The sequence below is a fragment of the Hermetia illucens genome, chromosome 2 (assembly GCF_905115235.1).
Source record: "Hermetia illucens chromosome 2, iHerIll2.2.curated.20191125, whole genome shotgun sequence".
NCBI lineage: Eukaryota > Metazoa > Arthropoda > Insecta > Diptera > Stratiomyidae > Hermetia > Hermetia illucens.
The window spans coordinates 99,918,813-99,946,590 of NC_051850.1; the positions used below are offsets into that span (position 1 = coordinate 99,918,813).

A 27,778-nucleotide genomic window follows, 5' to 3' on the forward strand; every position below is an offset into this window, starting at 1 on the left:
TAGATTACTAGAGAGGGTCCACTTTGACCGCAAAAACCAATTACAAACATTATCAAATTCATTAATTAAAAATTTCGCATCATAACTCGAGATACCAATAATAATATATATAATATAAGAAGATAAAAAGATCTCATTGTCATTTATTTTTATTTTTTTATTAAAATAAATCGAAAACCGAATCTCATATTCGAGCTGAAAAGAGGGAAAAACTGATAACTTTCGCACTGAAGTTAAAATTTCGCATGGGGAGAATGGCACATCATCATCATCATCAACTTCGCAATAACCGGAAACCGGTCTAGACCAGTCTTAATTAGAAACTCCAGACATCCCGACTTCCAGGTCCACCAATTCCATATCCTTAAAAATTGTCTGGCGCCATGGCCTACGCTCACCGTTCCACCTGAGTCAGGGCCTGCCTGCCTTATAGACTTTCCAGGTGGCATTATCCTCACCCACACGGATTAAGTGACCCGCCCACTGCCACCTGTTGAGCCGGATTTCATCTACACCGGGTCATAGTATCGCTTGTAGATTTCATCATTATATTGTGGCGCAGCAGGATTGGCAGCATTTTATTTCGAATGTTGCCAATGCGAGCGGTTAGATGACGCCACCAGCGCTCTCCACCCGTTTTTGAACTCGCCACAGGAGTGGAGAGCCAGCGGTGAAAAAGTGCCGTTGGTTGGAGGCAGAGGGACCGCATGGAGAACAACCGGTCTCTTTTGCCTCCATCCTTGGCTGCGGACAGGTGCGTGCTTTGTAGTGATAACAATGAACTAAACCAATTTGTAGTGATTTACATTTCCCCAAAATATTATATTATATTTCAATGTTGCAATTTGAATTAAATCAGTATTTTAAAAACTCGAATGATTTCGCATTTCAAAATTTTGTCGTCTTTACCAGAGCCGTTTATCGTCGAATTTGTCAAATTGCTAACGATTGCTGATTTTCGATCCTGGATACGCTGTACGTCGATGTAAATGATGGCGGCTTGTACGTCTCGGGTTATTCTTCCCTTGATGCCGATATTGTCAGCAAAGACCAGTAGTTAGGTGGACTTAAAGAAGATGGTGCCCCATACATTTACCTTAATATAACGGATCACTTTTCCCAGGTCCAGGTTAAAGAGGATGCATGATAGGCCATCCGTTTGTCTTAAACCGTTGTTGATGTCGAATGGTCTCAAGAGTGAGCCTGCACTGTTATCTAGGCTGCGGAATCGTCGATCTTCACGTAGGGGGCGAAAAATTCTTCGGAGGATTCTTCTCTCTAACGCGGCCATGAGTTCGCAATTTTTATTGCGCAGAAATGGGTGAAAAAAGCGGTGAAAGTTTCCAAATGTGACACTATCTGAATTTGGCCAAATGCTTGACAATCTTGCTTTTCGACGTAAGAGGATGTAGTCAAAAGATAACTACCGCTGGCTTCTACCATTGGGTCGTAGGGTGAGGTAGCAGAGAAAGAAATGCAAAAAAGCACAGTGCATTTGATGCTTTCACGCAGTTGGATATAATTCTGGCCAATGAAGGTGTAGTAAACACTTTCCGGAAAAGGTCACCTGCCCTAATCGTAGACCTAAGCTTTGCCATCCCTGCACTGTCACATAGTATGTCGTAGTAAATCAGCCAGGGCTACACTCACAACGATCACTAGGCAACCCTCTTTGAACTGTGGGGGAGAGCAACAGCATGCTTGAAAGGAAGAAAGTTTTCAAACTGGTCTGCAAAAGCTTTAGATGAGCAGACCTTCATAGAGGTGTTTTAAGACCAACCGTATAAAGCAGGAGCCTCTACAAAAAGAGCTGTCCATATTGCACCCTGCTTCCCCAAAGCATGTGACGCGTCCATGCTCATGAGGTACCCATTCCCCAGTAAAGGACTAAACTGCTGGTGGAATAGTGAACTAGCCAGTCTTCGATTGACATGCCAAGCCAGAGCGGCTTAGAGGGCGGTAGGTAGGATCGATCAGGAGCAAAAAGATTGTGCTTATAATGAAGCTCCTAAATCCCTCAAGCTCGTCATCCATAAGAACAAGCGGGAATACTTTAAGCTCTGCTCGGAAGCGAACGTGACCTTTTGGGGGTCTATAGAATCGTGATGGGACGGTCCAGACACCGTTTATATTCGCAGGTCACGTGCTATTTCCTCTTTTTGATCATACAAGGGTTATTCCTCTAGCAAGATAAGAGCGGTAGTGGGATTTATATTGTGATTTGACATCGGATACCCGTAGACTCATCTGTGAATGAGTACTTGAGTCAAATCAGGGTAATAATCTCGGGCGAGCGCGATGATGATCACATTGCCTCCTATAGGGTACTCTGAATGTGACGGCAATTCGACCAGTCACCAGAAACGACCTGCTGGACATCTCCAATAGAATAGGAGTCAATAAAATCCCGGGCATGGACAGCATACCAAATCTTCCCGACGTCGATAATATAGCACTGGTTGTAATCGCAACGCATGTCGAAGTTGCTGAGTTACACACGCGGAGCGATCAGTGCTGTTAAGGGTTAGCTAGAGAGTTCTGGTCTGACACTTGCGGCGGAAAAAACGCAAGCGGTCCTCATCACCAACCCCCATAAAAAAAGTTATGTCCATATTAAGATTATTTCTAAGGCTTCCATCAAATACCGGAGGGTGATGATAGACTCGGACCTCAGTTATAAGTAACACGTGCAGTATTTTTGCGGTAAAGCCCCAAGTATAGCTCTGACAATGACAATGATGCTGAGCGTGGGAGGGCCTCGGCATTTTTTCAGTGTCCTTTGAAGATTTCCACCGTCTCAAAAAAAGAGACAGATGGACAAACAGACAGGCACTCATAGTAGGGGACGGCTTGACCCGACTTACCTTCCTATTCGATGCGAAGAAGGTGAACTTTCAAAGTACAAACTAGCTGAAATTTTATTGGATTACTTTTTTATCGAATGAAACAGAATGTTTATACTTTGATTGGAATTGGTTTTATTTTCTTTTTGATACCTTTTCTATTTCATCTTTTTCTTTTACTACTTCCACTTTTTGGCAGTGTTTTCAATTCTTTTCTTTTCAATCTGCATTGCTCACACTTGATCAATTTTTGTTTTTATTCTAATTTATAATAGTTTGCGTTTGATTGAATTTGTAGATTTTAATTACAGTCGATTGTTTAAATTTTTCCATTATTGTGTTGTATCGCAAATTGGAACTACATTAGGCATTTTATTACGTTTATACCATAACAAGCTTTTTGCATATCTAGTTATTGAACATTTGGACAAAATTTTATTTATCACTTACAGAGAGCAAAAAATAAAATTGGATGGCTATTAAAGCTGTATTTACTGCATTCACTGAAAATATTACATCAAATTTTATACGATTTGCGTCTTTTATATTCATCGATCACTATAACAAGAAATAATTGTATAAATACTTTTGACTACATACGGGTTGGAGTAAAAATAAACACAAATTCTACAAAAATCGCTTGATAAATGGGATTTATTTTTTTATGTTTCGCTTGTATTGTGTGCTTTCCTTTTTACGATTTATAAAATATATATCTTTGGTTTTTAGCAGTTGTGTGTGAAAGGAAATATTACTGGTCTGTTCTAATACAAATAATTGTTAATTTTAGTATATATAGTTTCAACAAAATACTAGCATTGAATATGAATAAATAAGAAAGTAAGAGGGCGAAGAAGGACAAAACAAGGAGGGAAACTAATTTAAATAAATTAAATAAATTGTTAATTGTGTATATATGTTATCTATAAATTTTTCTTCCGTTTAATAAATAAATAATACTCTTTTGTATGCGCGTATGAATGTGTCAGTGGAATTCTGTTGCAAATAGATGAAATCTAATTAGATTAGGATCTACACAACAAACTCCTCATACACACTCTTGCTTTCAACTCGCAATCTTTTCGCCTATAATTTATCTTCTCGTAGGCATATTACATTGTTGAGACACTAATAAATTACTATCGACTAGCTTAATGGATTTCATATGTAGTATTGTGTAAAACAGCTTCCGCGACTATGATCTTCTCTCGAAATTCTTTTTCTGCAATTTGAAATCTTTGAATTGAGAAAGTGTTTAAATCGAACTTTTTACAATACAATACAATATGAAATAGTTATTTTAAAATGATAATTGTGCATCGTTGGATCTATCAAAACTTGGGAAGAATATGTATCTACCGAATTCATCAATTCTGCTCGCAGAGAACGATCTTAGCTATGAAGGAGCATGAGTTCTTCGAATACTGCAAGAACATTTTTCAAAGGAAGTTATCTGATTTCCACAAGTAAGAAAGGGAAAACTTTTTCAAGAATTGGTATTTTGTCGATTATTAACGCGAACGAGATACTTTCCCACCATTCTTAAAATCCAAGATGCATTTCAATTTAATTTCGTTTTGTCTGTAGCGGTGTATGTACAAATCATTGTACATACCGTACAAATATTTTGGATCTATTTTACTTAATTTAAATATTTAGGTATTTCAGTAAATGTATAATACATAATCACTAGAACTAGACAGAAAAAAATCCTTCTATACAAATCAGTCTTTGGCAATATCACAACAGTTTGGTTCACGTTTTGGGATTCGTTTTTTATGTGTACTTAAAAAATATTTTCTATAATACATATATTTAAATTTTATCGACCTCATGGTGAAATTTATCCACATAAACATTATGTACAATTTGTTTATAATAATTAAACAGTTAAATAAGATTGAGAATCTAATCGAGTGATTTACAGCAGTGGAAAATATAAATACACGAAAAATATACACGAAACTAACAAACAATAATTTGTTGTAAAAACAGGACAAAAATATTTGTGAACAGCGGAATACATTTTGGACTTAATTATGAAAAAAACAGGTAAAGCATAACTGGAATCTAATTATCTCGGTCTATTTCTCTTTGACTGTTGATTTGTCTCCTACTATTCATTTTAAAACTAATTATTGTTTGCAGCTGAAGATATCAGAGATTTTTTTTTAATTTTTACTTTTATGAAACACCCAAATCATGAAGCAAATGTTGTTTTATTACTTCGCCCTCTTCTTCGAGTATTTGTGCTGTCATCGTATTCACTAAATTAAATACAATTGCGAATATCGTAAAAGCAGCATAAATACCTAATGCTGACCACCAAAGCAGAAACTTCTGTGGTCTATGATCGAAATTTTTTAACACTAATAAACCTATCGTTAATCCAGCTAAAGCCCCCGTTATATGGGCTACGTAGGATACGGACGGGGCGTTGATGGGCTCCGCTACGTGTCGGGAATAGATGGCGTAACCGAAGTCGCATGATGCTGTAATGAGAAGATACAGAATACTAAGTTAGTAATGCGTTGGATATTTTTCTTTTAATTAGGTTTCGAACGGAGAGAAACATTAGAATATTGTTAGGAAAGTAGCAAACCCTATCTAGACTATCTTCTGTACCACTTGCTAACTTCTAGGAACGCGTTATGCAAAGCCAAAATGATGTCATTACCCTCAAAGAAGCCTCAATCTAATTTGATTATCGAAAGATTTGCTTTTAATTAAATCATTTCAAACAGAAAAATATATTTCTTCCGGGCGAATGTAGATCAGAATAAACATCCAAACATTCATTCTATGGTATCACGCGCATATCGAGAAAAAATTCAAACTTGCGCCAATTATTTCTTGCATATGAACTTGTCGCCGAGCGGACATCAATTGAAAATGAAAGCATTAATTTTTATTAATGTTTATGATTCATTCTGATCTCATTCGAGACAAATTAGCAATTCAAAGTAGTATCAACAATCGTGAGTTGTTGAAAAGATGCCGGTCACCTTTGAGGCGAGGCAGCCTCATCATCCCAGACGTTTTGGCTATGCTGAATTACAGCAATGAATTGAAGGTTGAAAGTCACTTTTTCCATCCACAAGTGTGCGCATATGCTTGAAAACCTGCTTTTCTGCAATGCCCCACGAAGCAACAAAAAGTTAGCATTATCCCTGACATCGGTAACAACTAACAGCTGGGTGGCTAGAAACTTAGGAATGTAGTACTGGACCAGATGGCTTAGGCCGGTTTCATGCTGCAGGCTCTCATCTTCCAGGCAAACAAACACTCTAACCACTTTATAATGCAGATTCTATTTTCATCATTCAATTCATTAATTTACAAAGAAACACCTGTCGGAATTTTTTCCCACAAATTCCGAAATTCTTTCCCAGGTCAATAAATTTTCGACAAGCAGCAACGCAACCTGTTGGAGGAAGTTCGCTTCCATATGAAACAAAACCACTTCACTTATTTCATAGTCAAATTTTGCAGCTCTCCCGGTTTCGACCAGGTCATATCTATTTTAGATACACTTTTAGATTGGCTAGTTCTTAAACGGAACGTAGTATCTAAGAAAAACGTGGGTGGAATCAGTCACGATCCGTGACGTCTATACCTAGCCACTGCTGTGAGTGACGTCAGAGTGAGAATGTTGTTTTCCTTGGCGTTTTCCTTATTTCTGCGGTTTTTTATCATAGCGGGCGGTAGGAATCTGAGTTTATTTTTTTCTACCAAAATTGCAACGATCAGGAAATTATCACGCTGATTGGCTTTCCAACATCCAGCCATTCTTCTGGCGAAAACCCCGATGACCTTCCCGCATAATAAATATAATATTCTATTTTGAACAACGTTTGTTTATTATCCTTCCACAAATATGAGAATATTCTCTTATTTATAGTTGAACCTGGAGTATCTCTATCATATATGAAAAATAACAGAGCGGATAAACAAACATGGTCAGATGAAAAGGAAATGAAGTACGTGACTGAAGTGAATAAAACCTGGTGGGTTTTCATTCCAATGAGTTAATTCACGTCGGTTGTATGAATGAATATCAGCTGGACCTCATAAAAATGATGAATTGAGTGTGGAGGGAAGTTTATAACTTGTTGATTTGGATACGAAGATTTAAGATAAATACGTTTAATTTGTCTTAAAAATCCAGTTACGCAAATCGTAGCCATGAAAATTGTAAAATGCCTCGTGGTTCTTATTCCTAAAAATATTTTGGTTGAACTTCCTCGTTGCGATTGCTTTACCATAAGCATTTATTTTTAAATAGAGCTCCCTATTTATGGAATTAGAAAGTATTGAATCAATTGAAAGATTGATACCCTTTGTTCCAGGATCCAGAGGTGTGATTACTAGAGCAGATTATCCTTTGATTTACCTAACTCAGTATACTTGGATTGGTAGACTCAAAAATTATTTAAATTGAAAACAAAAAAACCTCTACTCACCAAAAATTAATATCGACGCCAATTTCAACACGCCATACTTCATCTCACCAAAATTCAAAAGAATATTGGCTAAATGCGCCGCTAGCAAAGCATAAACTCCACCACTCGCTCCCACCAAATACACCTCAGCGTCGACAACACTTGTTCCTAAGGAGCCAGCAAACACTCCTGCCAGATATATACAAGCGATCCTTAGCGATCCGTGGACCATCTCCAAGGGCAGCCCAATCATCACTTGCACCACGACGTTGAAACCAAGATGGAACCAGTTGGCATGCAAAACCATGTAACTGATAAATCGCCAGATCTCCTGTCGCCGGTCCGGCCGATAAATGAAGACCGAATCGACTGGAATAGGTCCAGCCGGAACCATCTGCGTCTTCGTCGTTAGAAGATCATAAACAAACACACCAATCTGTAAATGGAGAAGAAACGAAATTAATGAAAATGTTTGACAACATCATAAGGAATTTGTATTTGTTTTCTTGCCCGGAACGGTATCAACCGCGGGGACTCAAAATTACAAAGTGCTTTATTAAAAACCCGAGGAAAAGAATCAAAACTGTTCGTTTACAAAAAAGAAATCCAACTTGATGGGAAAACCTCATTCTGTGGTCCCCAAAATGAGATAATAAATTTTTTAATATGTCACGTTAGTTGTTATTAAAATTCCCCGAGTATGTTTATTTACATAGTCGAGGGTGTAACCATTGTGTTCTCGCCTTTGTGCGGCGAACCTCTCGTCTGCTTCCCAATATCTATATTACATATTATACTCATAGTTCTTCCAAAGTACCACACAGCGTCATCAAAAGAAAAACCAAAGGTAACGCGTTCCGACTTTAACACTTGGGTGGTATTATTAGGACCATGATGATTGCGGGCCACGAGAGAGCAGCGAACGAGTGATATCATAAAGGTCTCAATAAAAAATCAACCGTAACGACACCGAGGAACGCATCAAAACTGTTTTGGTCAGAACGCCGTGCCCCCTCGTATGGATATTGTCTCATAAGAAGATGTTGTATATGAGGCCATCATCATCATCAGTAACATCAACGTGATTAAAGTGTACTGAATCATAATACACTCGCTCGTACGTGAGGAGCGACAGGGGATGAACGAATTGAAGGGAGACTGGTGGAGGTGTATGATTCCGTCAGAGGATAATGGACTGGCGATGGTCTGCTTGATAGCAAGCGAAGTAATTTCCCAAAGGATTCGAATCAATAGAGGTCAAGGGTTGACGTTGATCATTATCGACTGCATCGGATTATTGTCTCGTCAATGAAGCAACAGGACATGTCGATTCTATTCAAATAGAGTTGACAATGGCTATATATCGATTTGACAATGGTTGAGAGCTTTTCAGTGTTTTGGTTTGAGCATAAAAGTTGGTAACTGTTCGTTGCAAGTAAAAAGTCAAGGACGGCATTTTAATTTAATATTAATCTGGAACCAAACTCAATTAATACTTTCCAATAATGAAACTGCTGGAAGTATTCTGACTATTTAAAATCGAAAATGTTTTCGCAATAGAGAAGAGAAATAAATCTTCAGACTAAGACGGTAGTTTATGCTAGCAGACAGCCCTGGAAATATTAGCATCTTCACTTTTGTGTATATTTTTGAGCAACTATATTTTACAGGAAGATTAACAATATAGAAAATATCTTATTCAAGGCTGAGTGTAATTAGCCCAATGGCAGCCAGCGTTATCAGATTTTCTCGAGTATCTTTCTTGTCCTTTTAATTTTTTTCCTATCAGCTGTCTATCTTTTATTTGGTGGAAGCCTTGTTAGACTAAACTCTTGTTAAGTATGTAGATTTTACCTGTTGGAAGAAACTTCGCCGTTTACTGTTCGCCTAGGATTTTCATCTTTTGCTTAGCAATTTCTGATCACATATTCCGCAGGATTAGGCGAACAATCACTTACCAAAAGGCTAAATTTCTACACTATATTTAGATTGCTTAAGCCTTGCTCATGGTAGACCACTGTTTGGGCTTTTCGTAAGTTGAAAAACTTCCAATTTTTTTTTTGTTTCCTTATCTTCAAAGTGTCCGTCTAAGATATTCCACATTGCTCTAATTTTATCAGTCCACAAGAGAGTGCACATTCAATGCAGATACAAATACAAAATTATATACACATACCCACTTCATTTCAAAATCTCCATATAAATTAGAAATTTACATTTCCCTCAACCCCAAAGAACGACTGGAAACCAAAACACTTCTATATCCTGACAAACAAAATTACAGTGCTCCTTTTTTAATCTAATCAGCACAAAAAATCGGAATTTTCCTGTGGAAGACTCCATCAAGGGAGACAGAAACAGAAAAACAGGATGCAGATAACATCCAGTCGGTAATAAATAAATTCACAGAAAGTGTATTTGGACGGCTAGGGAGGTTAGCACCAGGGAGAAGCCACGATTCGAAGCACCGGCCACACGTCTTCATTCTACTTTCTCCTTGCCCCAATCCAAAGGAGAAATCTACTTTATGCCGAAGCCATTCTCGAACTCAGCTATGCATGTAATTTTTTTGCAATAGTAACGGGGTTATTTCCTTTTTCCTCGTGCAGCCATTCAAACATGTGCAAAGGAATAATGGGGTAACAAGCTTCCTTTGAGAGTTTAATGTTGAATTTTTCGGAAGATTAAGGATACAAGGATACTTCGAGCAGGTAGTGGCAAGCAAGGTTTCTGCCAAGGAGCTTGAGCGCAACGCTTGTTTAATTGCTGGCGATTCCTACCTATTTATTACGATGGAGTTCTACTGGATTGTTGCTGAAAATATATAACATCCCTTCTCGTTAGAAAAAGGCCAAAAAGTCATGATCCATTCCATTTATTATTTGTCTGCAACAAACATAAGTGCAAGAAATTCAATTTCCTAGACACAACTAGTTGATAGGAATAGGATTCCCTAGTGACTTGCACGCTGAAAAAAAAAGCGATAAAAAATGAGCATTGTAGCTAAAAGCCCCCACTTTTTCCACCCCTCTGCCACAACTTCCAGCACAATCATTTAAACTATTACATCCCGTCGTTCCTGCCTTTTTATATATGAAAAATGCACATTTGCCAGTGAGTGAGGAGCATAAACTCGAGTCATTTAACAAATTGATACGTCCCATAAGCCAAGGATTACATGACTAAGCTCACGGAAAGCAGGCTGAAATGGAACATCTCAAGCTTGAGGAAACAGGGAGATCCTTTTTGGAAGTTACAACTTGCATTGCACGTACGATATATGACGTTATTCCTGGTAGAATTAGAATGGGATCGACCATTATGAATGGTTTATGGTTGATGTTTGTTGGCAAGACGTAAGTTTTCCGCTTTATGATAGGACGCGGAATCGTTTTCTATGGAACATATAATATTGAAGGATGCACATAAAATAGGATTTTGAAATTGAGCAGGACCATTAATTTAAAGTTGACATGAAATTGGGGGAGCTATTGGGATTGAATCCGAATTTTGGGTGGGTGAGGGTAGATTAAGGATTAAATGATCGTAAATATGATAAATGATCAAGTGGCAATCGCGTATTCAAACTAGAAAAAATAAAAATATGAAGGTGAGGTGAAAGTTGTGATGCTATAATAACGTCCCTTCTTTCCTTTCTGTCTTTCATTAAGGAATTCGCTCCCCAGACTTCTACTTATAAAATCTGTGGAAAGTTAGCGATAAGTTTTGAAAATGGTCCTTCACAAATTTTCAGTGACTTAGTGACATTGTGGTTTATTTCTTTATGAAATTGGCAGTCCCCTGAGTGCACATTCCCTTGACGTCAGGTCACACACATAAGAAAGTTCCAATCATTTGTAGTATATGGACAAATAAAAAAATAAAGTAATTTTTTTTTTCCAAAAAAGCAAAAAATACGATTTTGTCTAGAACAGAGCGATTGGTTGCTGTTAAAATTCTCAATTTCATCAATATCCACTAATCGCTGTTGCCCGAGTCTACATCCGCTTGATTAGGCTTTCCACAGATATTGCCATAGATTACAGTGCGATTCAAGAACGATTCACTCTCTTACTGGAATCGGTTTAAAACCTCCATTTGACGACAATTCTGATCAATTCTGGAACTCCAAGAAAACTCCAGAACCAAAAAGAATCACACATAAACCACTTTTTAGGAAAGAACCGAAATTCCATTATATACAAATTCGTAGATTTCTCTGAGCCTTTCCGAGAAAGTACCCTTGAAATACACCCCGACGAATCTCAGGAATAAATTATGTTAACTATGCTTCTGTATCCAGTTATTCCCCTTATTTATTGGCAAGAAGACATTGTAATCACATTAACAGCAAATGTAGTGACGTTGATAACAAATTCTTTGAAACTTACCTCAATTAAGGACATCAAGACTATGAATAGTGGTGGCGGGCAGCATTCATAACGGTCGGCATCATATTTCTTAACTACTGTATCCTCGAAATCGGATGGAATGTCAATAACGGTGGGGATATGCTGTTGCTGCTCTTTTGGCTGTTGAAGTTGCTGCTGTTCTGATTGTTCTTCTTTTTGCTGTTGTTCAATCATTCTTGTACAGAAGCAACCAAAAATTTCACAGAATTTTTGGTCTTTTACACGTTTTCAGGTGAAAATGAATTTTACGAATCTTCTAGAAACTCGTCTGTCTCCAAAAACCAACCCCTATTCAATAGGTTGGCCGTGATTCCACTAAATTTCGCTTGAAACCTTTCATTAGAGCAATGGACTGCTTCATCGGCTTTCATTCATTGGTATCGAATCTTACAAATGTTTTCTTTTTATATCTTCTATCTGTATCTTTTCTCACTCGTATCGTCAGCAAATATCGCTTCACATGCAACAACATATGACCGATGAATAAGAAGTGGCCGCACGGTAGTCGAAATTAATGTGCAAATAATGTTCGATATACGCGTCCTTGCTGACAATTCGCATGGGGTTCGTCTAGACGCTAAATTTATGCACTGCAACAGCAGGATGGAGTCAAAATACATATGTCTGCATAGTAGAAACAGTCGCAATTGCATTCACAGTTGTCGTTTTTAGTTCGCGGCTGTCGCTGTTGTTGTTGCACTCGTCCGCTATATGCTATGACTATGTACGCAGAAAATTTCCCATCCAGACGTGCCGTCAACCCTGAAAATGCAGAAAAATAAGAGAAATTAGTATGAAATGTGCAATTAGTACAAGCGAATAAAATTTGCACAGTAACATGTTGGTAAAATTGAATGCTACGAAAATAGAATCGATTGGCTAAATATAGGATGTGCGACTGTTGGAGTGATATGTAGGGGAAGTCCCCACGGGAAACGAGTCGGAGTCATGTGTTCCGTGCGATTGGGAAGAGATTAAGGTGGAGTGTATACTGAGGTCTTTGAAACATTGTTCAGGGGTTCCAGGCTATCGAAAGCATGTATATATGGAAAACGCTTGCAGCTATCGTGCAGTTCGTTAATCAGTACAGTTTCTGCAACACCAGTTACATCCACCAATTTCTCCTGAACTGGCTGAATGCATTTTGGATGTGCTCCGAGCCTAAGATAACCAGAACTATCCATCAGCTGCCAGACCAGCCCCAAACGAATGCACTTTCACTGTCATTCATGTAAAAAGAACGAATGGATGCCGCTCACATGGTTGCATTCGTTGCAAGAAATGTGAATGGAAATTAAGGTCTGGGTGGGCTATTCTTGTCCATCATCCAAAGTCCACCGGGATCCATCCTCTTGACGGATTTGTGCCAAAAATCTGAAACAGACGTACACCAACGACCTTGAATTGGTCTAATATCATACATCACGCAGTGTTACAGCCACCCAATCGATTATTCAAATTCCGACTCCACTCAATCCGTACGAAAAAAAATGCAAATTCACCATTGGAAAGAATTGAGTATGCATAGACCTCATTGACCTGAAAAAAGGAGCACAAGAACAAAAAAGCGATACATGAAAACGTCGTTTTGCTTTGTTAAAGCCTGGTGGAATGATGTAGGGAATTAGAACGCTCCGTATTTAGTTCAATGACTTCTTTCTCTTCCTTGCGAATTACAAAGAAAGAGAAACCGGAATATGGGGACAAAATGCCACCCAAGTTCCAGCAAACCACTCAATGGTTATAGTTGAAATATCGTAGCATTGCGAAGTGGAATATGTTTCGTATTTGTATATTTCCATATGCGTGTGTAATTGGTAGTAGGCTTCATTGGATTCGTATTGGATTAAGAACTAACTTGTGGATTTGAGGAGGAGCATTTCCTTGGAAGGATGCGGAGCATTGACTTTTATCTCCAAGCAATCAGCATGAAAAGCTAATATAGCATGGTAATTTGTTAAACTATCCATTAGAAAGAACGAGGAAAAAATTTGGAGCTCGTATTCTCCTTTTTGTAGAAACGTCAGATGAGAATCAGGTCCCAGTACAACTTATCTATCTAAACCAAGACCAATTGAAATTGGAACTGCAGGTTTAACGTGCGTGCACAAGCTTAGTCTATTCGTATCTGTTGCCCAGTCCATTTAAGTTTCTTCGGAGGATCGAAGTGATCGAGGCCTTGTACCAACCCACAAGGTTAATTCCTACTTGCATAATTTGATGTCAGAAAACAGCCCTTAGGTTACGGTAAAGCCCTTTTGTTCAGTTTAACTGCGATGCTCTCTAGTAGTCGAACTGCAAACACTAATGGAAAGTTTAGGCATCATTGGGGTTCCATAAACAATCTGATAATGCGGCTCTCAAGGCGAACACGGGTTCTGTGTTTCCAAAATACCGCTAATCAAACGGTTCCCACAGAAATACGAAGCACACGGTCATATGGATATTACAAATCATGCAAAAATAAACCTATTCTCATACTGGCGATGCGGCTAATTCTCCTCCATGATCATATTTCTCTTCACTAATACAAATCAATCATTTATCAAACCTGAAATAAAATTCAACTCGGAAAAACTTGCCAATCGAAATTCCCATAACTGAAGCACAAAAAACAAACCGAAACAACAAAAAACATATCATCACAAGCTTTTTTAAATGAATTATTTCCACACTATTTATTTTCTTTCATCTAGCGATCTTTTCATGAATGCCTACGCCACGATATCTCTATATTGAGTTACAACACCATCTACATAAGTACGTATCACATGTCCGCCTACTTTCTAGCCAAGAAGTAAAACTTCAAAGAAAGACACGAAACAATAAAACCATCTAATCTCCAAATGATGCATATTTGAATGGTTTGATCTTTTGTAAAATTTGGCCAGCTCCTACCAAAAAAGCATGTAAGCTCGGTCTTCAGCGGTGTGTTGTGATCACCTTCCAAAATATTGTAATCATCTATCATTTCATTTGATTTGACATTTATAAATATAAAAGCATTAGCCTCACTAAGCATGTTACCGACTTCTTGCGCCTGCGAGTTTTTTGTTTACATTTTCATTTAATTTAAAAATTAGGAGAGACGATTCCTAAGTGGTCTTGGCAATAATCATATTTGCAGAATTTGACCTCAGACGATGTTTTGATCTGCAACTGAGAGGATTAGTAAACAAAAGTTCCGAACTAGTACGCCTGGTTCCATCTTAATTGATCATATGTGAACCTGCTAAGATCACTTTACAATCATGGGCAGATCAGGTTGCGTGGCTTAGGCCAGAGTGCTAGGGGCAAGGTTCGTTCGAGGCAGATCACTCTTGATTTCAAGCTCCGACGCGCAAGAGGGTCGCACGAGATAGGTGAAGATCGCTAGAGACATAAAGGTCCATTAGATTGTTTGAGTTGTCGAAAAGGTGCGGATAGGTTGTATAGAGATAAATTAATGAACATGTCTAGGGGCTAATTCCATAGACTCTACTTCATCTTTGCGGTCCAGCAAGATCACACAGAACGAATCGCGCTACCCATCAACTACCACGATCCATACCACAGAGTGAGGCATTGTCCTCATCGAATTCGAGCTCCGCGTTTTTTTCGATTACAGGTGAAGCTAATCCATCCAGTTCAGATTTCAGACTTACTTAAGCAGATTTTAATCCATATGGCGACCGTAAAGCAAGTGATCTTCAATATTAAATAACTCGCCAATAGGGTGGTGATACATACACCATGGCAGATACTCTGCATGCGCCAGTCTGCCAAACAGGTATACGCACTAAGCTCACAGGTGGGGTCTGAGAACTTCCTATCCAACTGTGCTGTACGAGGTCTGTGAAGTTTGTTTATGGGATAGAGATTGAAACTTTTTTTGGGGAGGGCAGAGTAAATTATCAAGTAAATTGACCGCGGAGTGAGTCATTTACTAGATGATGGTGTTGAAGGTGATCGATTTTTTGCAGATTTTAGAAGAATTGACAATGTTGGAATATTGGAAGGAGAGATCAAAGTGTTCTGAATAATCAGTTCTCGGCAAGACCAACACGGGGCGCGTAAGCCAGCTAAGGATATTGAATTGACCTCCCTCCGCTTTCATTTCTGGATAATGGTAAATAGACTGCCATTTAATTTGTACGGAATGACTGATGAGTTTGGTTTTCCTAGCGAATATTCTAAGTAGCTTCCTTTTTCAAAAAGGAAACATCTTCTTTTACTCATATTCCAAGTTTTATTAAGTGTAGTACCCTATATTCACTCGACGAAAAAGCCTTTCAATTAAGAATAAAGTCTTCTCTATACAGTATTTCGCAAACCATTCGTTCTCTTATTACTACGAGATCTTCGCCTTCACAAAATATTGTTTTTTTGCGGTAAGTTAATAAAAAAAATAGCCGAAAAACAAACTCCTTGTATTGATTTATATGTATTTCACGATCACTTAACAAATACACCCAATACTTAACAATGATTACGAACAGTTGTAAGGAATCTATTGAAATTAAAAGACAAATCTAATTCATTCCTGTCAAGCATAGAGGAATGGTAAGCTCCGTGTTTGCAACCCAAATGTAATTCCTGATTATGGAAGAAGTGCAAAATGTAGAACCTCAGAAGAATCATCGGACCGCCCTATGAACACAATCATGGGTTGCACAAAATATTCGACGAGTTTAGGCAAGATCAATAAGTAATAAGCAAAAACTGCAATGGAATGGTCATGTTTAATGGATGGGTGATCAACGCTCAATATATGAGTGACAATTGAATACCTAAGAAGATAATTAAAAAAACACAAAGTTGGGAGCAAGGAATCTGAATCTGACCCAGTAGCAAAGAATTCTCTCGAATAATCGATGAGTAATTTTATGTCTCCTGTTCACTATTTTGTGCAGTATAGAGAATACCCACTGTCTATTCACCCTTATTATATTTTAGCTAGAAACACGATTAGAAAGATGGGCAGGTATCCAAAAAGACGTCCATCAGCTCTCTCCGCCTTACTGCGTAAATAACGGTCTAAGCGAAATGTACATCTGCTTTTATACTATTGGTTGCGACGGGTAGCTAACCCTCTTTGGATACCGACACGCAGTTAGAAAAAGCAAAACTTCACCCCGACCTAAACAGTTCTTCCTCAACTGAACTGAAAGCGGCCATTGAATGATCAAAAGTAATTCAATCCTAAACAACTGTCAGCTCTAGCTCACTACAAAAACGCCACATACAATGCAACACATTCCTAGCTTAAAATAAATATCTCCAGATAATGCGTCAATCTATCCCAAAGAATTACCGATAACAATTAGCATATTTCTAATATTTAGTAAGTAGCATCCTCGGAAGGAGAAGGCCTCCAATTTGACCTTCGCTAGCATCAGAATGAAAGTGAGATATCAAATTAAGTATTACGAACATGGAAATTTGACAGGGCTTATTATCTGAAAGGATAAGAACCCTGCATTAAAATACTTCAGTGAATGAACACGAAAAAACTGGTATAAAAGTACTACTCTTCCGAACGAGGCTTATCTAAACAGACCAAATACATTTCACAATTCGCAGCGCTGATAAAACCACTAACCGTAGCGAGACATTGTGTCCCCGCTTGAGATTGCCCTAGACCAATATGCATACCTTGAAAATCATGCAACGAAGAATGTTTCCCAGCTCTTTTTATAGTAGTCATTACAGTTTTTAGTTATTTCATAGATGACGAAGGAATATTTTCATCCAGAATTTCTCAAGTTCTGTTTTTTCCTCGATTATAAATGCCAACATTAGCAAAGGCATCAAAAATGACTTACAGTGAGAAATAGAGATATCATAGGCTGCTATTTTGTGGGGTAAAACGATAGGAATGTGTTTCCCGCTGATTTTTGGGTACACAGTAGGGTGTAAGCGATATCGTTCGAGTCGAGGGAACAAGTATTTCAAAGTATCTTACACACGAACGTTGGTTTCGATATAGATACAAGAATTTTAAGATGTTTCACTTACCAAGTAAGTGCAGAAAGGTGTAATAATTTTTTTACACTCAACCGTAAATTCCAAGCCGAACTCCCAGAAGTAGATAGACAAAGGAAGCCAGTCATTAGCCGCCAATATGTTATCGTTTTTCTCAAGTGATGTGGACCTTAAACCAATTGAACCATGTCTGCGAAATAAGGAGCAGGGTTAAATCGATCAATCCAGCAACAAACATTGATCTGCAACGAATCATTCCGCTGATCGATCGCCGAACAAGATCACAATGATTGAGTGCAATTGAATTGACATTGCGAACTTGATGGCAAACATTATTAAAAACAATTCAATTACAGTGGCATGATCTTCTCATTTCATTGCTCCTCTTTTATGTTGGCCGAGTTTATGATCGTCGATGATTGAAGATCAACACCGCAATTTCGCGGCTCGATTTCTAGCCGTATCAACTTGTTCAAGTCAAGGTAATTAGGGTCATAACCCGTAACACCGATTCAGTCTATTCTTCATTTTTCACAACACTGGTGCGCGCAATGATGTTGTTAGTAATGATGATGCTTGCAGATCGCTGAACCGAATCGATGATGATGATCGTGCCATATGTGCAGCAAGCTCTTCTCTAGCGCAATGTAGCCATGTCAGAATAGTAACAGTTACATCTGGATTTCGGGAAAATGTAAACCGAACGGTGCTCTGATACAAATTACCCGAGGTAGGTTTCATTCTTTCGCATTCAAACTCACTCTGAATTACAGGTGTAGCTACACGCGCTCAGCTAGGGCACCATTGTGATCAGTGATCATGCTGGATTTTGTGAATAGGAAAATCACTGTCATAGTGCGAAAAACCGCAGTGCTGTGTCGTGATTTCGGTGTTTCCTTGTATGAGGCAACGAAGTGAGTTCCTACAAGTTGGAAATGAATGCAGAAGTCAAACTTTCTCGGCATCATGTAACCAATGTATAGAAAATCGTTGGTTTGGTTCCTGAATCTCTACAATGGAAAAGATACAATTTTAAGCTTGTTTTCCTCTATTGCTGGCATTGTTTTTATGCTCTGTGAATTTTCCAATTCGTAGAATGTACGTTCGTTTCTTTTCATTTTACATGCGCCTATAAAGTCTAATTTCACAGCGCAAAATAACGCTTTTTTCCTTGAGCTAAGACTTTTTTGTATCTTTTGAATCTTTAACGTAATTATAACTGTTATCCTCTCTTCAATATTGGTAAAGTCAACGTGAATAGCACTTTATGAATTTCGGAACTAATTAGATCACCTAGAAGCTTGTATTTTTCAAACGGCCACTGAAGTGCCAATTAGAGAGAAAACGTTTTTTCTAATAATGTTTAGTATCTATAAGTTGATTTCCACCATTCAGTTAAATTATGCTGGAGCAAAAGATGTAGAAAAGGCAACGTTTCAATTGGGCATTATCTTATTAGATCACACATGCCTTTATACCTAAGAAAAACCTGAAAATTGGACAATATGAATAGCTAAATACGCATTTCGCTGCTTTATCTCCGATGACCTGAAATTTACTTTGTGTTTCTCATGATGAGCTTTACCACAAACGAACTCAATTCCACCAGCCAAAGAGGCTGAAGATTCTACAACTCAAATGAAAGAAAACGAATAAAATTCGATTTAGATTCACCGAAATCGTACCAATCACTTTCAATTAATCTTCTTTATTTAAATTTAAACCGACTCATCGCGATCAAAATTACTGACCTAGAACATACTGACACCATTATTACCGTTTAGAGCTCTCAAGACCACCAAGAAATTACACATTGTGTCTAAGCGACTCTTCAACATGCCACACTAAATTACTTATTTGTATTACATACTCCAATATCACGACTTCATCAAATATGCGGAAATGTATCTTCAATCTTTTATCAGTGATTTACCTGTTCGTGGTGGTATGCGCGCAGTGCACACCACTCTGCGAGAAAGCAACCTAGCCAAGAAAGTGGAAAATTATAAGCGTGAACTTTGAAAATTATTACTTTTATATTTTTTCAGGTTAATAAAAATGCTTGGTTGATTTTTTCACTTACTTTTCATCATGGAGCTATGGACATGCATGTGCATCACCGGGCGGGCGGCGAACTCCACAGAAATAGTAGTTCCGCCGATCCTCTTGAGCGATCTTTAATTTGAGAAGTGATCTTGCGGTATTACACTTTTTTTCTACTTTGAATAAATACCACGTTAGAGCTATGAATATGCGCTCCACTATGGTATGTTTACTGGCATGTAAATGAAGTCTAAGCACCGCAGTTATGAGGGATATTATTATCTATCACTTATTACCCATTCATTGTGAACAAATTAATGCCATACTTATCTCCTGGCCTCTTCTATGATGGAAAAAATTGATATTTCACTTAGTTTTCTTTAATAAGATGAGATACAAATGAGAGAAAATTTTTTAAAAAAGTTTTTTTTACCTTTTTGCAATTTAGTTTCAGATACGATCAAAGTGAAATTGTATCTGAAGATTTGAGCGATTGCCCATATTTTTTCAATATTCAACCACTTAGGCGAACGGTTATTTGAGTAAAAATTCATAAAGTGTATGTTTACAGAATTTCGGATGATTGTTGAGAGTAGAGCAGAAAGATGGCATAATAGGGAGATTGCAGGAAACCGTTATGAATCTAATCGAAAATAATTGTGTAAATAATAGGTGATCGGTTTTTGCATTGATACATATGTGTAATGAACTTGTGCATAGGTAATGGGCTAGAAATGCCGACAATGGGAAACTTTTATCAGCAATTATTCCATCCCAAGTAGTATTTGGTGTAATAAAAGTTTAGTCAGAGGAAATTTTATTTCACTTTAGTAAGGTAAAAGTATAGGAAAACATGATATTAATTGTATCTTTAATTGAATATTTTGTTTCATGGGTAGCAGGTAGGTAGACTAGAAAAAGATTTCCATTTTGCTTTACATCTTTAATTATTATTTTCCAATATATCTCCCTGATATGAAATGTAATGCAAAATACAACTAGAAATGTCCGTTCTGCAAGTCCTTACGAAATATTAAAACAATGGCTATGCTCACAAAGGACTTCGTAGCTTATGTGGCCATCTATATAAAGCTGTCAGCTTGCGTATATGTTTTTTTATTTTGAAAGATATTTTCGGCTGCTTTGTTCCCAACAGTCGACATTGCCCCGATCTAAAGAGCTTATCAGGTACTAATCTCCCCGCAGTTGTGCTAGGATCACCAGTCGAGGTAAAAGTCTTGCAAAAACAAATCTTTCAAAGAACCTACCATTTGACCAGCCAAAAAATACACCATTTCGTACAGAAGGTGGACCGTCATGGAAAGGCACAGACCCCACCGCAAATAGTCTTTCTAATTAAAGCTGATTTTATGCTGTTTGTCAATTACATAGCATTATTTGCCGTGGAGAACAAAAAACTCTAGTTAGATGCCCACTACTCCACCAAAGAGTGCATCTGAGCCACATTAAGATATGGTGATTCGTACGTGATGCCGGAAACGGCAGGAATACGCTTAAATTAGAGCAAAATGGCATCAACCAGCCTAGTTTATCTCAATCTGGTAGATTTCCAAATTATGATTTTCTGAAAGTTTTTGGAGGTTAGACAAAATCTAAAATATCTTTATTTTTAATTTACATTTTTTATGGTTTGCCCACATTTTTGAGCAGAATATGAAATTATCTATAAATTAGCGCCATTTATAATTATGAAAACCACTCAATGGAGCGCTTGCAAAGCTAAATTTAGCAGAAATTCCTGAATATATTAAATTGTTATTCATAATTAGCGAAGAGCCACACGAATCGGTAATCTACACTAATATCTCCAAATTATAATGAACGTTCCACTGGTGCGCTCAAATATTGGAATATCTTAATTTGGTAAAGAAATAATATTTAAATATGATCTCAGTAATCAAAATCAGCCCGTTACTAGGGGTATTATGCGGACTCTGTAATGGAAATTCCCAAGCAGTTTGGCGTAAAGTATTTCGTACGTATCTCTGATTAAAATTGGATTGATTCAGTAGGTAATCAACTAAGGCAGCGCAGGATCCTTATAATATAGCAGTCGAGAAAAAAACATGTATGTTATAGAGGAAGTGATAAATCTAATAGTCGATAATGTAAGAGGGATAGTATTAATGACTGGTTCACTGACGAATACCATTTTTTTTTTCATATCAAAAAACTGTGCTTACAAATAAGTTGTTGTTCACAGGTTTCTAATTAATTAATGAAATAAATTCTACTTAATATGTATTCACAATACAAGGCTTTTGGCAATTTTGATAGTTACTATTTTTGAGAGATTTCTGTGCCGATTGATCGCTTGATGTAAATATAAGGAAATTCCTCAACGCAAAATGATGATTCGAGCGATCCCAGACAAATTAACTCACTTTATTTACTTCGCAGAATAGATCGACTTAGAATTGTGGATACGGAAAGGATACTGCAAGAGTACAAAAGGAAGCTTGGCGACCTTCAAAAACCAAAGACCAAAAACAAAGCAATGCTGAAAAACAATTACTAAGTAGACATCTTTTAATTTGAAAATAAAACATTACTCCTCATTTTAAAAGAACTTGTTTTATCACATTCCGGAATCAATTCTATTGGTTAGTTTCCTAATAAGTAAGAAATGATTGTGAAAAATATATTCTTGAACGGAACCCTAGAATTAATATATCTACATATTTATATCTTTGCACAAAATAGGTTATACTCCATCCGGCTAAGCAAGCACTGATAAAAAAAGTAAGTAGCTTCTGAAATAAACATTGTCTGTAAAGAAGGAGAAGCCACTAGTTTAAAATTTGCAAAAAATCTTACAAGGATCAGAAATGATAATTAATTCAACTTCATCCATTGTTTTTTCGATTTTGACACGGAAAATTTTTGAACACATTTTAAATGCTCATCCAAATTCTAGCAGAATTCTTGCATCCCGAGAAGTCAATTGATACTGGACCCACCAATCAAGTCGAAAGATTTGTAACCTTAAATTAAGAAGATTTTTTTGCAACATAAAATAGACACCAGTTCATCTGATGTTGGCACATCATTACCCCTCTATGGCCATGAAGAAATTACTTCGTTACCTTTGAATGAAAAAGAAATCCTTATTCTAGGATAGCATTCCCCATCAAAATATAAATGGAAATTCACTTTTAATTTCAACATTCCCTATTTAATAATCAAAAATTACTTTTACCCTTATGGCTTAATACCCATGGAGGCAAAACTCGCCAAATGGATAGACGAATGAAATCTACTAAACGCAAACTAAATTACGCTCTTCTATAAAAATCATATTTAATAGTGAGGCACATGTCTTGAAAGTAATCCACTGTGGTAATAATTTTGTTCGACATAATACATTTACAAACTTTGAGCTCAAAGTATCTTCCACAAACCGAATACACTAAATAGTTGAAATTCTTGAAAGTTTTCATACGTTCGATGGATAATTTTTTTTATTTTATTAAACGCCAGCAGAATTTATTGACTTATTTTTAATAATGTTTGATATGGCCTTGTTATCATCATTCAGTAAAATCTCAATCTAATAATAAAAACTTAAAATCAATGCGTAGTAGATCAAATAAACGAATGAGTGAATAAATAAACACGAAGTGTTTTGAGAGTTTTACGCATGTGGAAGAAAACAATTTATAAAATTTATTTTATTTCTATATTTTCTTATTCCAAGAATAAACTATATATATTATGATATATATACTTTTTCAAAACATTTTAGTTTGTACTGATTTCACTTGTTCAATCCAAATTCCTACGAAAGTCTCCAGAAAGGCTTATACTCTATATTTTTGGAAGAAAAAACAACTTTTCCTGAATGTCATCCCTGATGTTGTGAACCGAGTAAAAATCAGGGTGTGAAGTTTAGTATTTTTTGGTGAATTGTCCAATATTCTTACAACTTGGAAATTCGCAGACACTCAGTTCCCCAAATTTAGCTTTTGGATTAGAGGGGTACCGGATATCCGCAGTTTGTATGGGGCGCTAGCCTATAGCGAACTATGTTGCTAGATTGCGGAACCTTGGCATCGCGAGATTTCCGGTTGTAAGACGGGCGATCTACGGTACTTCGTGAACGGTGCAACAAACTTGGAAGAACTGGGCTTTCTTCCTTTCCATTGCTCTTTACAGCAGTCACAGTATCAGGAGTGTAGGATATCGGAATGGGGCTCCATAGCGCTAATTGAGCTCCCAGGACCGGCCGCTTACACTCATCTACCCCATCGTACAATGAAGTCCCCAGTACGAAACGCTAAAATAAGAAGTTCGCAATGAGCCATACGAGAAACACGCGCCCTATTTAACGAAGGCAAAGACATTTTTATTATTTTGACTTTTTGAAAAAGGCTATTTTTGAAAGTACATAAACCTAATTATCTTTTTATTCTACATATTTCAGAAGCCAGATGTTCTTTGAGTTTCCACGAAATATCCATAAATGCAGAATAAAAAAAAATTGTGTACGCAATTTTATTAAAAAAAAAATATCTTATACTTCTAAAATCAAGCAAACAAAATATTTGGAAATAACTACAAAGGCTAACTATATGTTTCCATGGCCAACAATTCCTCGAAAAATTTACCAAAGCTCTCCCATTTTAACATTTAATAAAAATAAATAGTAGATCTTCGTACCAGAGAATACCTTACTAAGCATGGTTCCCATATTAAACAAAAAGGTTTATCCGGTTGTCCATCACCGGATTTAAAGAATGTTTAGGCAATAAATATAATTTCTCACAGTAATCATCGCAGAATTTATCCGAGAACTTCCTCTCCTTTCTGCAAGATACCAGCATTCTAGTTAAAACTTGATTCCAGATAATCCCTTCAATGGATGAAAACAAACTTTAAAACGATCCATACCTCTCGTGAAAGGAACCTTTTAAGCAATTATCTCAAAATTATTTCGAAATCATTTTCCAACTTCCGCCTTTTTCTCAGTGTGTGTGAATTTCCGGTTTTCCCCTGAATTTTCAAACTCACTCATCGCCCATCTTGATCGGTTAATATCTTAATTGCCTACAGTGCAAATATATCGGAGATACATACAATTGGTTAGTCATTCTACTAACAATCTCCGGTACGGAGTGAACACTAATCGCATACCTGAAAAATTGATCATGTTCTATGAGTAGCGATGTCATGTAATACGGTTATGACGATAAATTGTTGATTACGTAGGAATTACTTGCAGATAAGAAAACTTTGATACGATACTTATCGGAGAGTTCAGGAAACTTGAAATGTTTGACGGTCATTGCGTCTGTGGAGCAGCTGGGGATTCACCTTACGGTTGGATCATAGACATGCAGCTTTCATCTGATCCGCAGGGAATTAAGGAAACATTTTTAGTTGAAAATAAAGATCCAATTTTTCCTATTTGATTTCAATCTTTTTGGGACGATTTAGAATAAGATTGTAATTATTTATATTTTAAGATAAGCTTCACATAACATTGTGAAATTATGGGTTATTAAGCTGAATTGAATGAAAGGGTAAATATCCAATTATGATAATATGGTTTCAGGTCTAAGTTATTGAACCAAATTTTTAAATTGGGATTAGAAGGAAGACACGCTGCTCTAACAACGCCGTTTACGTCAGCAACGATTACAAAGACACTACATTTATAACTTACCCCTATCACTATTAATTTGAAGGAATAAACAAATGGATAAGATTTTGCTAGAAGAAGAAGAAAATAGGCCTTAAGCCATTTCACTTATCACTAGAGTAGCTACATTACACATCTCGTAAGCTAAAATATAGACTGAGGGCCATACTAATGATCAAATCGCATCATATGTGGGAAACAACACCAGTAAGTATGTTCTCAAAAACAATATAAAATCCACCTCGTCAATTGCAGCAAGGTCATAATTCCTCATTTCCAGCTAACTCCGAAAGCTACCACAACTACTTAAAAGTTAAATTCTGTCGAACCCCCAATACCGTGGAGCTCAAAAGCAATTTCAGCTGGTAGTAATCCCCAGCAAGCAGTAAAAAGTGCACTAAAAGTAACTGATCTTCTCCTAGAGAGAGGAATACCCAAGTTTACTTTTGGCTCACACTACTTACATTTCCATGAAGGCTGACTATCACGGCCGTAAAATTAAAAGTGGCAACAAAATAGTAGGCAAAAAACGCAAAACCGATCCCAAATTGAGTGAAAAACCACAGTTATAGGGTATTGCACGCAAGCATTATAAGTCTGCTTTCTTTATCTGCATTTTTCATTTTCTTTATGATATTCCCCGCATTTGGGTATGAATGTTGATAAACAATATGGACTTATGTACGTATATATAAATCGGCCGAATTTGCGAAAATTATGCATTTTCACTTGTACTTATCCCCAAGAAAAGTAAAACATTACTAAGCAATGCAGTTGCAAAGTGAAAATAAAACGAAGAAACACGACTGCGAAAAACAATACACATAAGTAAACTATAAAAACAGAAACATGTACATGTTTTGCAGCAATGTCACTTGTTTTGGTTGTTACATATTTTCACATCAAACCGTTAAATGTTTACACGTGATCGCAAGTATAACATGTCCAAATCTTGTAGTTGACGCTGAGGAAGTTCATGTCCAAGACAGTAAAAGTAAATTTAGTCATTTCTATGCAGAGTTATGGCACATTCCGTGGGAAAACCAAGTGCCCATAAATTAAATGCCCACTCAACAGTTTCAGTTGGCATTGTTCAAGAATAGAATTTCGTATTCTTCTAAATTAGTATTAGTCCATTGTCTTTGCCGCCGTCAAGCCATCAAACTGACCTTTCCAATGACAACTTTAGCCACTGAAATGGGAAATCCTCCTCAAGTTATTTCTAAGTCGTCAGCGGATAGACCTCCTTCAAATGAAATTGGAAGTTCATCTAAGATCAACTCCTCGTCGATTTGTTACGGTTATAAAATGAAATTGAAAAGATATTCAAAATGGAGCACAATTATTTTATTTATTCCAGCAGACCCCCCTCCAGCAGGAATAAATTAATGATCCACGAAGGCATCAACTCTATCCATCCCACACACTCCGCAACCATGAAAACCACCTTCCCTATCCTCTAACGTGATCCGATCCAAAGTATCTTGTTTCTCCAATTTCCAGCTCTCAAAATACTTGTCAATAACGCAAAATCAAAAATGTTGCACTATGATCTTACCAAAAAATCAACTCATTTGCCACCACTTTTGGCAAGATCAGTAAGTTGTCTTTTAGGCCGATCATATCGAACACATGCTCACCTTAATGCCACCATAAATGCAAAGATCCGCGAAATTTTATTTAAACTTAAGATACGCAGCGATTGCGCGTAGGTGAGTGGCGTTCTTAAGATTGTAATTATAACGGTAAATAAAACCTACCTTGGAAATATCACCAGGTTCTTCGAGTTGAGAAGAGGATTTGGTAGTTGTAGTTGATCACTTGTTGTATGGTATTCGCTGAAGGTTGGAAAGTAGCGAAGGAGTGTAGAGTTCACTGTAACTGTTGCACTGATAGGACTGGGGCAACCTTTGTGCAATTTTTTGTTGTTACTTGAATATCACTTCGTTTCACTGGAACTTCATTCGAAAGACACTCGCACTTTTCGTTGAATATTTTTATTTTTGGTATATTTTCTCACTCAGGTGAATTTCAACACAAAGCACTCTTATTAACAAATTTCACGAAATAATACAACTTCAATAAATTTCGAAACTTTCCTGCTCTAGACCAAATTCGATTCAGTGAGGAATTAATATTGCAAAGAATTTTTGAAACACTTCTAGTCTCGTGTTCTCCCTTAAGAAGATCCTTTCGCCTAATTCTGATAACCACGTACTTGTTCCTCACCAACGACGTACCGGTGCACAACTGACTGCTTCTGCCCGATGGCAAAACACTTTTATAAGACGAGCACGATAACACGGTGTGCCACTGACTGAGTGGCTACTGAGCTGAGTCTTGCAAGAAGTAGAAGGAACGGCAGCGGCGACTCTTCGACTTCTCAGCTCCGCGTCTGGCTCTGACTGAGCG

At 37.2% G+C, this 27,778-nt stretch overlaps 1 protein-coding gene across 1 annotated transcript; it reads right to left on the bottom strand.

Moving 5' to 3' along the window:
- Positions 1-3,468: 3,468 nt before the first annotated feature.
- LOC119649073 (protein rhomboid-like) lies at positions 3,469-27,778 on the bottom strand. The gene is made up of 4 exons (XM_038051068.1): positions 27,127-27,778; positions 11,677-12,459; positions 7,307-7,721; positions 3,469-5,335 (listed from the first exon to the last, which is right to left on the bottom strand). Exons 2-4 carry the CDS (start codon positions 11,869-11,871, stop codon positions 5,028-5,030), a joined length of 918 nt encoding a protein of 305 aa, XP_037906996.1. The 5' UTR covers positions 11,872-12,459; positions 27,127-27,778; the 3' UTR covers positions 3,469-5,027.